The sequence below is a fragment of the Lepisma saccharinum genome, chromosome 23, assembly GCF_977018435.1.
Source record: "Lepisma saccharinum chromosome 23, izLepSacc3.1, whole genome shotgun sequence".
Taxonomy (NCBI): Eukaryota; Metazoa; Arthropoda; class Insecta; order Zygentoma; family Lepismatidae; genus Lepisma; species Lepisma saccharinum.
In genome coordinates this window covers 49,787,408-49,804,187 of record NC_139251.1, presented here as the reverse complement: position 1 = coordinate 49,804,187, position 16,780 = coordinate 49,787,408, and the positions used below count along the sequence as shown (strand labels likewise).

The window sequence follows — 16,780 nt, the reverse complement described above, 5'->3', positions numbered from 1 at the left end:
TGTCAGTCTGACTAGAAATAGAGTAGTCCATTTTAACAAAACTGATAACAACATTTTTGAACTCATACTAAGAGTTATAACGAGCACGTTGTCCCGGAAATCTCTGGAGCGAGAGGACGAAAACAAGTCTCTGCGCAAGTAGTGACTCCAGAGGGCACGACCAATCAACCCGTGAGAAGAGAAGTGAATGCATAGAAGAGAAATCACGTCGCAGTTGCTTCACAGATTTCAAAATATAACTGTTTCACAAATATAGGCTCATCCTGACTTCTATGAAGAAGATTGTAAATGAAATAGAAGGGAATTTTATTTAGAACAAGGTATAAAAACACCAGTTTAAGGGAAGCAAGTAATTACGTCATAAAGTATAGATAATATATAAGGCTTATTATCTTCTAAATAACGGAAGCAATGAACGCACTCAAAATTCTGAAACATTTTCTATTCATATTACTCAGTACGACATGGTTTGTTGTATTTTAGTTTCATGATGGACTGAAAGCACAAAATCTCACGCCATTGCGTAATTGCGCTTATTTAATTCAATATCGGCATCCCTTTACATTGAAAACACAAAATAATAAAACACAAACACAACGACGCATCCATGCATCATTATTTCAATTACGCATAACACATTTTAATTATTTCGAACATTTTGTAATTTTCTATTACAAGAAAGAAAATGGATCCAATCCAAAATGGACATATTAGGTGAACCACTGGATTATCTTATCCTGACAGGGATCTCTACTAAGTGCTAAGGACGGTAACGGTATGAACAAAAGTCGGCCCCCGTGACGGAGTGGTTTGCACATCACTCTACGACGCCAGGGGTCCCGGGTTCGAATCCCGGCCTGGTCAAGGATGTTTATGAGTGTACATTGATCAATTTCATTCTATCATCACTCATCCCCATCTTAGCAAATTAACCAAAACTGGCACGAAGGCGAAGTAAAATAAAGCAAATTAACCAAATAATCAAAGCTATGAACAAAAGGATAAGTCAAAACACTAGAATACACCATGAAACAAGGCATCTAGTTTTAGATAAGAAAAATGAACATTCTTAAAGACATTATTCTATGAATATTGACCCGGTGCCTCCCTCCCATATGCTACAGTCGGTCCGCGATAAGAAGCAGTGTGCAATCAGAACGCAGAACGGCAGAACGTCACCAAATTCTGTCTCCTCGTTGGCTGCCATGTGGCTGTGGGTTTTCTGGGTTGCCACGTTCGCACAAACAGGCGGACTAATCAGCTGTTGGCAAGCTCGGGAAAAAATAAAACGTCACGCGAAATTAAGAACGTACGTATCAGTATGCTAACATAGTATGTTATTTCCGTCGTAAAGTGGTAAATTAACGAATGTAGAAGTTTGAATCTGAAGTTTCTTGTAGGTTTACGTTAACCTCCCGTGTGAATTTTACTTTCTGGCAAGCATGAAACATTTTCTCTTCCTGCTCTACACAGCAACCCAAAACTTTCACTGAAAGAACCTTTGTTGTGTTTTTATTATGGTACATTGCAAACATCAGCTACCGGCATCTTTTTACTTGTGTTGTATCGTATCACAATTACCAAAAAAAAGAAAATGCATCTTGTGTTATGAACAACACTGTGGCAAATCGTTCCCCTTTGATTTCATACCACCTCTCTTTACCTTCTTTGTCACGCCGCGATTGTTGAAGCTTCAGAACTTACAAATGAAATGTCTTTCTTGAAAATTAGGGCGAATTACGTATAAACATTTTACGTACAACTTCGTTTCGTTAACACGTTTTTAAAATATATTTTGCGGAACGTACAAAAATTCACCTCTAAAACAGAATTTCACAGAACTGAGTTACTGTATTACAGAGAAGAATTTATCAAGAACAAATCAATTGTGTGTGAATTGATTGATTGAGTTGGTGTTTTAAAGTCCACTTTATGCACACTACAGCTAATCTGGAATGGACCTACAGTTGGATAAGGAATCCGAACCACTATGTGCCTCGACAGGGCATCGAACCCAGGACTCCTTGATTACAAGGCGACGACGCTTACCCTACCACTGTACCATCGGGGAGGCACATGTGGGTGTGTGAAGTGAGTTAATTTTGGAAGCTACATGACAATACAGGTTCTGGCAATACAGAGTTCAATAAATTACAACCAAACGCATGGCAATTGCTCGATTTTCGTAACATTAATAATATATTTGGTACATGTGTTATTAATGCTTCGAGCTACCTGTATGTAAAAACATTAAAAAATGAATGAAAAAACAGAAGTAGTTAACGTTGTTCCTTTAAATAGGAAAAGAGTCGGAATGAGAACAATGGAAGGGTCCCGTTGTTGACTGTTTAACCAGATGATTAATCCTACACGTGTCTCTGTGGGCTCGCGAAAATCCTGAAGTAGGTCAATCCAGCAACGACGCGCCACCCACTACCAGAGCGGGTGGTTCCACGCCGCTTGCTAGAGCGTCCCGACTTTAGTTACGAACAGTTTTTATACATGCCTTATTTACGTTTTTTTTAAAAATTATAACTATTTCTAAATTTCTGCATTAATTATTGTTAGGCAAAAAGCCTTTTTAAAAATATTACAGAATCGGTAAAAAGTAAAATTCAAACTAAGTTTTCGCCAGACGATATTCTTAGTTCGTATACAGAGGCACTATACGCCGATATTAGAGAAGGTGGTAAGATATTTCTACGAACATTACACTGGGTTGATGATACCAATTTCTTAGGATGGGAATATCCCTTCACCCAATTAACATATGAATTCCTTCTGTAGTGCCATCATGTGCCGATATTACAGAAATGAGTAATATATTTGTAGGAATTTTTATCCAGATCCGATAATAATTTCCTGAGTAGGATTACTCCTATTCAGTTAAGCCATTAACGAAGTAGGCAAACCATTCCTAGGAATATTTTTTTCCGGGCTACAAGCCGACAGCGTCATATCTACGGTATATAATGGAATGTACTTCAAATACGAACCTCTGTATGCATGAAGTTTTCTAAGGGAGCTCTCAGACCGAAGCGACACATATGCAGCTTCATATGCAAAACACACGTAAGGTATGTTTTGCACGTTGCATAAAATGACTTCTCCGTAACTTTACCTGCATATTGTGTCAGAACTGCAGGTGAATCGTGTGCAGTCAAATGCTTGCTCATCTATTGTAGGCGGTATATGCTTCAGTCACACGACAAACAACAATATCAATGTTAAAGCTTCAAGTTCTCTGGATCACAGTAGAGTGGAAATTATAAATCTGTTTTGACCACGTGAGAATAGTCATTTTCCAAGATATTGATATTAATTCATAGCGTAAGATATAATCTTGTCCGTTCATACAACAATTTCATGAAACCTCGGTTGTCTAAACGCTAAATTTTTCTTACCGATGAGCATCTCTTTACATACATTACTAACGAAATGAAGTGCTTAAAATATTTTATTACCCTCGCTCAGGGAACGATCTCTTAAAAAATCATATTATTCAGAACACCACGTTTCATTGTAAATTAGTTAACTCCCAGTGCCAACATGAAAGAGGAACTGAATGACATTTTCCTAGTCATTAAGTTCGCTTTCCTTTCCACAGAAAAAGAATGTACAGGATGTCCGAATTGAAAGGCCAAAATTTCAAATCCGTACAAGAAACATAATAAACAGGCAAGAACCGTGTGGTAGGTGGTGTATGGTAGCTTACCTGTGGAAATTTTAAATAGGGAATGAATTATAAGGATTTGTTTATTTTGTATCGTTCCAGGTGGTGAAAAGTGAAAATGACAACCAATGCTGAAAAAGAGCAAACTGTGTGCTGGTACGCAGAATTGGGATCCATTATTGCAGTTCAACGGTTTCGTGCAGAGTATCACAGAGACCCTCCCGATGCCAAGAGAATCATGGCGTGGAAAGCAGCGTCTCTAGAGACAGGATCTTTCGAAAAGAGCCATGGTGGTGGCGGATCATGAACATCAGAGGAAAACGTTCAGTGCATTGCAGATTTTATTTGCACGAAGTCCCAAGAAATCCGTTCGTACTGCATCACGTGTGATTGCTCTCCCACGATGTGCTTCACAAGCGTCTTAAGCTTTATGCATCCCAATTCTGTGTACCACCATACAGTTTACGCTTTTTCAGCATTGGTTGTCATTTTCACTTTTCACCAGCTGGAACGATACAAAATAAACGAATCCTTACAATTCCTTACCTATTTAAAATTTCCGCAGCTAAGCTATCATAATTATACCATCTACCACACTGTTCTTGCCTATATATTGTGTTTAATATAATCATTTGAAATTAAGGCCTTTCAATTCGGACATCCTGTATATTATGCACAATTTTACATCAAGGACCAATGTTATGTAATGCACAAGGATGCATTTAATACAATTGACGTACTACATACTATATGCTCCACTATTCGTTGACATGCAGAAAATAGTTACACCATCTAAACATTCCCATGGCGCAGTGTATTGTACAGCGCGCTACGACGTCTGGTATCCAGTGTTCGGGTATGGGGGTTCCTTGTGATGTCCTTTCATCAGTTTCATAATATCATCACTCATCATTATTGACGTCAAATAACCTAATTTAATAAATCACTCAATATAAACCTTCAATTTCGATATTATTAGATGTCAAGATCAGAGGCGTCACCTGAACGCATGCGGTGCATGCTGCGCATGCGTCAATTGTGGGAAAATGGACAGCTTGCTCTGCGACGACATTAATGAGCATTTCTACATTCTAATTTCTTCATATAGGAGAAGTATTTATTTTACACGAGAGCTCTCAACTAAACTTATATTACATTTCTTGGATCTGAAGTGAAAGAAAGTAATAATTATTTTCCCACAATTGACGCATGCGTCACTTCAGATCCAAGAAATGCAATATAAGCTTAGTTGAACGCTCTCGTGTAAAATAAATACTTCTCCTATGTGAAGAAATTAGAATGTAGAAATGCTCATTAATGTCGTCGCTGAGCAAGCTGTCTTTATTCCCACAATTGACGCATGCGCAGCATGCGCCGCATGCGTTTAGGAGTCTCCTCTGGTCAAAATTGATTGTAAAAAAATGAATAAAATATTCAGCAGGGAATATTTCAACAAAGTAAAAGTAGTAATGGTATGCATATTTCAATTTCTTATTTGTCATTAACGAGAACGATATTGATTTTTAAATATAAAAATGCTTAGATATATCATAGCATTTTGTATTTACTTACAGAACTTGATCCAGCAGGATGCGGGAGAGAACGTGTTCCCTGTTCTAGAGGATGTTGAAGGGGCAGCTGCTATGGTAAGTAGCAGACATGGGCGTAGTTAGGTAGGGGCTAGGGGGACCAGACATTAGCGTCCCAAAACGCTGTGGCATAATGCATACACTAATTAAGGAAAGAGAAGCTGCATACAAAAATTAGAAATTTCTCATGAAACTTTTATGTGCTACTCTTGTGGTGTGCTAGTCAGGCATAAGGAAAGAATTTCAAATTATATCCTGATGTATAATACAATGAAAGTTGAAGTGCATGTGCCTCTTTACGGGGACTATATGATCTGGACAAGATTTCAAAGAAAATATATTACCCTTCTTTCTTTTGATCTTCCACATTGGAGCGCTAAATAAATATTGCTACATCCAAACAATAGCGGCGTTGCATCCAGTGTTTACATACATGTAGGCTTCCAACAATGAGATCCTACAATTGTGTATTGTCGAACATGAAAAAGGGAAGCCGTCATTGTAGAGACTTGGGCAGAATAGCAGTTTTAATAGGAAAAAGGCGCCAGTTCTAAGAAGTGTATTTAGTTTCGGTGGATTTTTATTGTCCTGCGGAACAGTTAAGGATGTACGCCTAAATTTCGCACGAATGTGTCGGGATCCTCTAGAAGCGATTAATCGCGCGTAATTGTTTTAGTAAATATTAATACGATACAGCCACAGGCGTAGCTAGAACTTTATATTTGGGTGTGCACAAAGTAAAAAAAATTAGGTCTTGTACCTTTTTAATAGCATATTTTGCAACACAATCACTTGGCTCTTTAACTGCACTGATGTTTGTAAAGCAATATAAATTCACTAAATGACAGTGTTGAAAATTTCTGACAATATGTAGTAGAAAATCAAATTGCATAGAAATTACACACACACAAAATGTTCATAAATGTTACAAACAAATACATCAAAATACACGTCATCTATAACAAGAGACGTCTGTCAAAAGGTGCAATGTTCTTAAACTCATCAATAACTTCATTTAACATCAATAGACTAAGCTTTTCCCTTTTCCACAAATAGCAAGAGCAGGGCTTCCAATCTATCCTGCTTCTGAGTTGCTCTTAATTTAGTTTTAACTTGGGTAAGCTTGGAGAAAGCTCTCTCACACTTGCAGCTTGTGACAGGTATAGAAGAAAAGCGCTGTAGTACAGAGTAGAATGCAGTAAATATCTTCTTTCTCCAATGACATCAAAAAATCGAAAAACTATAGACACTCGTTTCATCAGCGATAATGCACACGTTTGTGCCAAGTAATGACATTTCAACTTCTTACAAACTGTCGCTTATTTTCTCTCTTATTGAAATATCTGTCTTTAATTCTCTTTGATGCACACCCCGCACACCCCGTAGCTACGCCTATGGATACAGCTCAAATCCAGACGAACGTTGAGTTTAAATAGTATTGAAACATTGTTCATATTGATACTTTCTTATGTCAACAAATTATAGGTTCAAAAATGTTGTAAGGCTTCCGCTTGGGCTTTCTTTCTTCAAGAGTTTGAATATAGCTTTTTTTTGGGGGGGGGGGGTTAAGCATTCACTGCGCATACACAAACTACAACCTGAGGTGACACGATGCACTTTATTGAGAAAACGGACCAGTCCAAGCAACACGCAAGCAACGAGAGACACGTGCAGCTTGTCGTGTCGCTTCGGTTCGAAAGGTTCAATTAACTACTAGGAATTCGCTCTCAACATACACGTGTTTCCTGTCGCCTGTCTCTTGTTGCTTCGGTGTGAAATCTCCCTAACACTGGGGCCAGTCTTTGTGACGGTGCGTTCGCTCTAAAGTGCTACTAAGTACGTGTGTTAAGAATCACTAGAGCTTGATCTTTTTAATATTGCAATTTTAATCCAATATATGTAGAAGTCTCCATCCCACCACTCACTCAACGACATTAATGCTCTCCATGAATGAAGCCCCGCAGACCAAAAAATGCTCCATTACAACCGCCTATGAAATGGCATGGAAACATCGAGAAAATGTTTAAAAATCACTCACCCCTTTTTTAAGGGTGAAAATTACATTTTAACGTTCTTTGCAACATCTGTTTCCAAGGACGAAAAATCCTACATTCTTTCTCAGAGATCAATAACACACAGATGAATCAATTCCTAGTGAGAAAACGTGCTTCAAACAAGAAGTACATTAAATAAGAAGATTCAGTGCAGATATACTTAGATACTGGTACTCAATACGAACATATCTTCATAATGGTCTAATAAAATATTTAGGGGTATACCAAAAAAAAAATAATAATAATAATAATAATAAATGAAAATCAGGCTTAATTCAGGAAATGCATGTTACTTTTCATAAACTTTTGTCTTCTCGTTTAATATCTAAGAAACTAAAAGTTAAAATATACAAAACAGTAAATTTGCCTGTAATATTATATGGATGCGAAACTTGGTCCCTTACATTTAAAGATGAACATAAATTCAGAGTATTTGAAAATAAGATCCTTATAAAAATATTTGAACCTAAAAGGAATGAAGAGACAGATAAGGGGAGAAGGTTACATAATTTAGAAATACATAATTTGTATTCTTGTCCAGAATTATTAGAATGATTAAATCAAGAAGACTTAGGTGGGCAGGCCATGTAGCACTAATAGGACAGGAAAGAAGAGTTTACAGGATTCTTGTTGGGAAACCTGATGGTAAGAGACCTGTAGGAAGGACAAGACGAAGATGGAGGGATAATCTTGAGACGTATCTAAAGGAAATTGGTAGGGATTGAAAGGAGTATATAGATCTTGCTCAGAATAGGGACAGATGGAAGGTCTGGGTTGCTGCAGCCATGAACTTAAGGGTTCAAGAAGGCAAGAGAGTTACTTAGGGGTATAACAATTATCAATTATTTCGAGTTTGTCATGTTTGTTATTGACCATAAAAATAAACTTAGGGAACTTAAAAGTTTATTTTCACTCCGAAAATTATGGTGAGTTGTACTTGAATTTTCGTATTAAAGTACGAGCATCAGACTATTAGAGAGGCAAAGTTGGAATTTGCGGGGAATGAAGGAAAACACTTAATTTTCAGTTAGATTTAAAAATGTGAAAATGACAAAAGATGTACCGTATTTACCAGCGTAAAAGATGCAATTGCTTCCCTTAAAAATAGGTACGAAAAAAGCCGATACTCAGTTTTTTTTATTACCTTCATTTCTGAAAATTTAGATGATGTCGTCCTTGTTTCCTTGCGATGTGTGACGAAGATTAAAATGTTTTCTTTGCTAATCAGATTAGGAAAGTTATTTGTTGAAAGTAGACCTACGTATTACTTTACATTTGAATTACGGCAAATTAATTATAAATTCAGTGATAAAGCTTTTCCTAAAATAAAATGTGTAAGCCAGCAAATACGGTAAATATTGTTTTTCCAATTTACTGTCGAGAACATCTAACACACACTTTTTTTTATATATTATTACGTAGCGTTCCAACATGAACGCGGGGATCTTAAATAACGATGTAACTTGCCCCTCCCGATTAATACTGTTGATGGTAGAGACAACCCTGAACGGACAAGGTACAATTATCTAAATTAACATTAAAATAAACTCATGATTCGGTTTAGACTGAAGTGAGCAATGCGAATGGCAGATAAGGGGTGTAGAATAGCTTACCCTGTTCGGTTTAGAAAACAGACCAGTAGCTCCTGCTTCTCCGATGATTCCAAGTAAAAAGACCTCGTGTCGCTCTCATGCGCACCTATTTAAACCCTCGCTTGGCCTCTCGTCACCTCTAGCCAAAGGCCAGTGTTCTTACCATTTCCTGTGAAAGGCTTACCCTACACATTTCTGAGCAGGAGCTGACAAGATCTGCCAGGGTCAATATTTCTTAATCGAACGGATATGCTACGATTATACACTTACCCAGTTTAATATTGAGAAAATAGGCAAACAATAATATTTTGAATATGTGTACAATATTAGAACCCGTACACATATAACGTTACGTTTTAAACTTTTCAAATAAGCGAACGTAGTCACTCGTTTCCCTTCCTGCAATAATACTTGCTGACATTTTCAAAGAGCACTGGGGAACCCAAAACGTTACCGGAGGTCACGTCGGTTAGCGCAGAAAACTTGGTCAATGGCCACGTGGAAGTGGGCGGGTATATATGATAATTCCGTAGACGTGATTTTTATGTTGTGCCAAAAGTGTAATAATTATGATGATGAAGCTGTGCCCATACTTCAAACGCATGATGATTTTTCTCTGTTCATACATAGATTGCACATTCACAACACAACAAGTATGAAAAAGAAATATACATCAATGTTTTGTATGCGTGTCTATTTTATGTAGTGTTTAGCACAAACACACATGTTCAATAGGATTGCCTTTCTGCACACTATGCACTATTCTTGCCTCCTGTGTTTACGAGCTGAAAATAGTTAGTCTCTACCTTTGCATTTATTGGAAACTTGACTGATATAATTATGTGGAAAAATAAATAAAACAGGTGGAATGAATTGTTTGAACTAAGCTGTACAAGGAGCAATACAGTGTGTTTTATGGTAGCATATTCCAATCACTGATTAGCCAGTAGCAAGATCATTTCTAATATCAATATATAATATATTTATCTTAGATATATTATAGTTTTTTTTAAATTTATTTTCAGAATGTACAACAACAGGCAGGAGCTATGCATCCTGTCCCAGAGGCTGGTCAAGGTGCTGCTGCTACGGTAAGTTATACTAGAGAGACCCCGCTGGTAGCAAATGCTCCACTGGCATAGCTCTCAGCCTCATGAAAGCACGCAAAGTCCTCCGCCCGCATGGTCTGTGCTACGCTGCTGCTGCTGATGTTGAGTTGGTGTTTTAAGTCCACGTTATGCACAGCAAGGCTAATCGGGACTGGACCTACAGTTTAAAGTGGGATCCGAACTACTATGTGACTCCACAGGCTATCGAATCTGGACCCCTTGTTTACAAGGCGACGACGCCACTGCGCCATCAGGGAGACCCTGGTCTGAGCTACGCTTAAGCTGCTTTCCCCGGAGGGGTCCACACATATCTTGTGCATTGCAATTTTTTTTAACTATCAGAAATTAACCTCAGGAATGCTTGTGCACAATTGCATTCACAAATCTTGTGGATAGAGTTCAGAGATATGTCAAAAATTAAAACAAAATGTTAATGAGAAAGAAAAACATTTTAATATCCACATTTTCCTTTGTTTAGAGACAGATTACGTCAACCACGAGAGGGAGGGGTATTATGCCGAGAGCCATACGTTTTCAGCCTCCTCATGCTGTGCATGGAGAAGCTCTTCAGTGCAACACAAGCAACCTCGCCAGTGAGTGACAGTTTCCGACTCCACGTAATTCCGTAATCAGAATAGTTAATTGCCCCGTCTAGTTTGCTGCACTTTTTGACACTAGGTGTAGTGCAGGTGTATCCCGGTGTCAGGCTGGTTCAAGGAAATGACGTTCAACCAAGTAAACAAATAGCGGTGTTCAAGTTCAGAAGATTCAACAAATGAATGTCTTCTCCATTAAACGTAAATTTGATTAGTTAGCATGTGATCATACACCATTCACTACATCGACCGTCGGCACTTACAGTATGTAACATTGTTATTCGTACACATATAATTTCCGAGGAAAAAATGTAATATCTACTAGTAAATATAATCATTTTCATATGTACCCGGAAATTACTGTTAATGAAGGTTTCACCAACAAATGTCAATAAAAATGTATGTTCAAAGTGTATAAACAGAGCATATAATTTGTGTGAAAAGAGAAAAACACGATGTTTCATGCAACATTTGTTATTCGTACAGGCAAGAGTTTCAACCTTCCTCGCATACAGCGCCACTGCTATTCGGGCGATTTCGTGCAGTTTGCAACTTCGTAACAAGTTTTAACATGCAGGCGCGCTCCCCGTCAAGCGGAATGCTGGCGTAGGTATTGTTATAGGCCTATCGTCTATCTATCAGCATGTTCGAAATGGGCAAGGTAAAGGAACTTAATTTCGATCTGAAAGATGTTATTATAAATTTGGCCCTTAGAGGTTATTCGTTAAGAAAACATGTACAAACAGTCAATAAATCACACTCCACAGTTCAATACATAGTAAACAAATTTATAGAGGAAGGTTCAACACAGAATGTGCAGAGAAAACCAAAAGAGAGACGGTTGAATAAACGTGATGAACGCTTTATTTTAAAAAGAGTGCGAGAAAACCCTCGACTAAGTGTTCCTCAGTTACGACCGTTAGTAGAAAATGTTGCTGGCAAGGTGATGTCCGATCAAACGGTCCGACCTGCCTTGTGGAAGCATGGATATCATGGCAGAATACCACGAAAGAGGTCGTATGTAAATAAGGTGAATCGCAGGAATAGACTTTCATTCGCGAAAGAGCACATCCACAAGGACCAGGAATTTTGGGATAGTGTCATATGGTGAGACGAGTCCAAGATTAATATATATGGGTCAGATGGGATAAATAGGGTCTGGAGAAAATCAAATATAGACAATGATCACATTAACACAGTTCCAACAGTTAAACACGATGGTGGGTCATTAATGATTTGGGCCTGTATGTCATCCAAAGGTGTTGGTACCATCCAGTTTATTGATGGTATCGTGGATGCATATGTCTATTTGGACATATTGAAAAACAATGTTAAGCAGAGTGCCAAAAAAATGGACATGCCGCCTATCTACAGATTCCAACAAGAGAATGACAGTAAGCACAAGGCGCGAGTTAACATGAATTGGCTAATATGGAATGTGCTCAAACTACTACAAACACCAAGTCAAAGTCCAGCCTTAAATCTCATTGAGCATTTATGGGCAATTTTGAAGAAGCGTCAAGTCCAAACAAGAGTTGAAAACTTGTGCAAGCCGAGTGGAATAAAATAAGCTTTGAAACATGTTGGAAAGCGGTTAATTCTATGAAGAACAGTTGTGAAGGAGTAATTAAAGCCAAAGGATACGCATCAAAGTATTAGAACTGTCAGTCAATTTGTTCTGAATATACTTTTTTCTTTTATATTATTAAGTGTACGAATAGAAAAGTTGTATAAAAAATGGCATGTTTCTCTTTCAGTTTCATTTAATTTATTATGTCATTGGTTATACAGAATTTGGGTAAAATTTTATGTTCCCAATGATATTAGTTATTGAATTGTAAAGAAAAAGATTCAAAAGAGTGTATTTCCTTTCAGATATTAAAGCATTGTCTTTGAAAATCCGTGTGTATGAATAAGAATGTTACATACTGTATTTATTATCGATAGATAAACCTTGTTTCTTGTCTCGAGTTCGTTTGGTTCTGGCATTTTGTGACACTGGATAGGTTGTTCGGTGATACGTAGGAAGATAAATTTTGTTAGTGAGTTTGAAATAAGTGCTCACCAGATTGGATGCCTTGTAGCATTTGGAACATCCCACCCCCCCTAAAGGCCGTGGATGCATCCCCCTAAAGTCGTTCATCAAAATTCCCTTCAAAAGAATAGTTAATCAACCCACACACAAAAATATAATTTGGATAAATACACAGTAATTGAATTTTTTTAAAATGTCGATAATTTGATATCTTTTTTAATAATTAAGTTTTCGAAATACGTAAGCTTTAGACAACAAAAACTGACTATATTTTACAATTATCGAGTCATTCTTAGCACATGGACACATGCAAACTTAGCTAATCGTTCCTGATATCATCCTTGGAGCCGACTTGGAACCACCTCAAAGAAAACACCAGATATTGTTTACCACTGGCCGAGATGACAACAATAGAAAGGCGCATGACATTCGAAACCTTTCATTGCATTTGAAATTAAAAGAGTAAAGTATAGCACGGCTCACTTTCATGTTTGCTACAGGAAATATTATTCTTGTTGAAGTTGTTAAATCATGAAGTAGATGCTGAACATCTAATAAGCATAACGGAAAATCCCTAACAATGAATGAAACGAAACGATCCCCCCATTTTTTGTGAAGATATATATAATTGGTAGCTAAACTATAAAATTTTGTCCACCTTAAAAATTGCCATGACGCAGGCGTGACATCAATACCCCCTGTGGGCACCCCTGCACCACAGTAACATACATATTTCACAATCCAACAGCAGTTCAATGTTTCAAAACCTCTCCCAAGAGACAATATGCACTGAACCGCAATAAATTAAGAAAAACACCTTAAATTATACTTGAATACGGTTAGCTATATACTCAAGCCACAGACAGTTAATCAAAAACATGTTATGCTGTGGCATCTATTAGAAGAATTATCACCAAAAAAAGCTGTCACCAAATTATCTTAATTTACCTATAACTAGAATAATCGACATCACATCCTGTAGGATGTTCCTCTTTTAATCAACGTACCAACACAATTTCAGCACCAGCTTCATTTCCAGAAACAGAGAGTTAGTTTTCTTTCATAATCATTCATGGCACTGGAACGTGTAAATTATAAATAAAACTTTTTCCATCATAAGAAAGCACAAAATTGTGTGAAACCCTTGACTTTTACAGTTTCACTTTCTTTCCCTTGGGTAAATATAGCCAATCCCATTTTCCACTTTGCGTTTCGTAAAAGTGTCATAGTGAAATTCTCAGTTTCATCTTCCACAATGTAGAATTTAAGATAAATTAAGTCTGCGAGTAGTTTGTACAATGTTTTGATGAAACTTAATCTTTACTCGCAGATTGATATCGATTGTGTAACGACACCTACACTTCCTTTGCATGATGGTATAACTCCGAGTATGACATGTTTCAGGTTGTAGATTATGAATACACAATATACACACATTGAATATATAAGTGGTAGCAAACATATAAAAATCTTGATGTGACACTAAAATATTTATTGGAAGAATGTTGCCCCCCTCGCTCGGCCTAAATTACAGGCTGTGTCTCACCTGGGGTGGACAAGTGCAGCTCATGCACAATGTTTAGGGGAATACACATAGCTGTTTTTAGTTCATAAGGTGTGTCTGGAGGTAGAAATCTACCAGCACTTTAACCTCCAAAATACGCAACAAATGTTCAATTATTTTAAGATCAGTTGACTATGGAGACCACATTTGATTCTCCAATTTATCTTCGTGTGTCAAACAAACCATGCTTTCATGCACCGGACAGTGTGAAGGGGACATTTTATCTTGGAACACAGGGAAGAGTCCGAATCATACGTAGAATGAAGGTTATCGCACAGAATACTGTCATAATCCTCTCCCGTGATCCTACCATGGTGGATTACAAGTGGACGAAGATCAAGCCTAGATATCGCACCCCACACCATCACAGAACTTCCTTCCTGATTAACAGGAGCAAGGTAGCAGTCAACATGAAAGGCTTCTGCAGGTTGTACGTACAACAAAAAATGCTCTGCTGTCTGGTATAATGTGAATGCAGATTCGTCACACCAGATTACCTATTTGCATTCCTATTGAGACCAGTCTTTGTGCTCTTGGCAACATTTTAGATGCTATACATCATTTCGCTTTGTCACCAATGACTTTGGAATAGTAGTTCTACCATGAATGTTTACAATATGCAGTTCCCATTGTGTAGGTTTCGTTGATATATAGTTTTGAATTTTGAAGTTCTTCTCGGTTGTTATCTGACACACCGTTGTCTTATATTTTTGGGCTACTATCCACTTCAACACCACTTTATCCTTGTCGGGGTTCTTCATTTTACTTCCACTGTTCTGTTTCAAAGATAATGTATTACCTCCTTTATTATAGTTTGTCATGACAGTTAACAGCACATTCCTTGAGACATCTAAAAAGGTTGTAGAATTTGACACTGAGGCTCCAGCTAGGAGCGTTCCAATTATAATATCTTGCCTCTCTGGAACTCTTAGAGCTCAGATATAGACAACATTTGATTGTTAGCAAAATCTGCATATACAACTGATATGACTACTGGTTATAACTTATTAACTTATACCACTACCTTCACCACAACTAACTGGCAGGCATCTTTGCCAGTTGGAGTGGATGTATTGCAAGATCGAAATGAGACTTGATTCCACAGTCCGGGTGTTGATATTAATGTATCAACCACCTGTATTATATTATTGGACAATATAAAGTTTGTGTTCATTCCTTAATTGCGCAAATGTTACCCCTTGAATTCATCGATTTTTCCCTTTCTCTCTTATTCTATATTGTTGTAGAGCCACTAGAGGATGATCCCCAAATACTTGTGACATTCATGTCTATTAATGTCGCCTCTAGAAACGCACATGCAATAATGAGTTATTCCAAGAAAAAAAGTTGTATTAATATTAAAATTGTAGTACGAAATCTTTCTATGACACACAGAAAACTGGGGTTCATTATGAGAACTGCAAAAGAATTCAATGAAAATGAAGCGTTGTTATCATTATTTAACCTATATGTTAGGCCCAAATTAGAATACGCATCTATAGTGTGGAGTCCACAAACCAGTAAACAAATAGATCTTATTGAAAAAGTTCAAAATAAGTTCACTCGCTATATAGTTTTTAGGATAGATGGTGCATATCGAAAAATGACACCTTATAACGAATTACTAATTAAATTACACATTACCTCCCTTGCAAACAGAAGAAACATACTTCAGCTCCTTCTTCTTTACACACTTCTCAACGACAAATTGGATTCTTCCTCTCTGCTTTCAAAAATTGCTTTCTATGTCCCCCATCCAAAGTTGCGATCAAGAAAGCAACTCTTTGCAATTTCCCGCACCCGTACAAAATCCGCAGAAATGGCTCCTCTGCGAAGAATGACTGGTTAGAGAGGGGCATACACTTGGATACATTTGCTAAATTTTCTGAGTATAAACGCTATTTAATGGACAACATTCTTACTTAATTTTTTATTTTATTTTATTTTATTTTTAATATTTTTATTATTATTATTTTACCTTCTTTATGTGCGTATATATACCCATACATATATGAATGTAATTGTGTAAGATTTGATTCATTTTTAATCCACGGTAATGTATAAGGATGATATATATAACCTCTATATGTGTTTTTCTTTATATCTGAAAATGTGTATAAATATTCTATTTATTTGTATAAATCCTCCAATGTAAGACATTTACTGTGCACTGTAAAAGGGCAGATGCCTGTTGTGTGCAGGATAATAAATAAATAAATAAATATGTTCTTAATAGAAAATTATGGGTGATATTGAAATTTATCGGTATTAATAGAAAGAAGAAGCAATATTTCTGTTTTCCTTTCAATACTGCAAATTTAACTTTAAACAGCAATTTCTGTGTGAAGCCAGAATCGAATATCTACTACTCCATAAAGTCAGAGTTAAAGTAATAATTTGCCAACTTTTTAGTTACCATAAATCTTCCTCCACATGTATGTAGTGCTTTCAACGTACAATACCTGCCAGAAATTAACTTCTGGTATGCTTGTATTCAGAATTGCAAAGTTAAATATTCTAGATATAGTTCAGAAATACACCATGAATTAAAACAAAATACCAATGAGA

General features: G+C 37.0%; 1 protein-coding gene across 2 annotated transcripts in view; it reads left to right on the top strand.

The window, feature by feature from the left end:
• LOC146005324 (uncharacterized) overlaps positions 1-16,780 on the top strand; it is a 206,400-nt gene that overhangs the window by 74,278 nt on the left and 115,342 nt on the right. For both annotated transcript variants that reach the window (XM_083144488.1, XM_083144487.1), the window contains exons 3-4: positions 5,248-5,319; positions 9,934-9,999. In XM_083144488.1, coding sequence (XP_083000614.1) covers positions 5,248-5,319; positions 9,934-9,999 — 138 coding nt within the window. The remainder of the gene's footprint in view (positions 1-5,247; positions 5,320-9,933; positions 10,000-16,780) is intronic.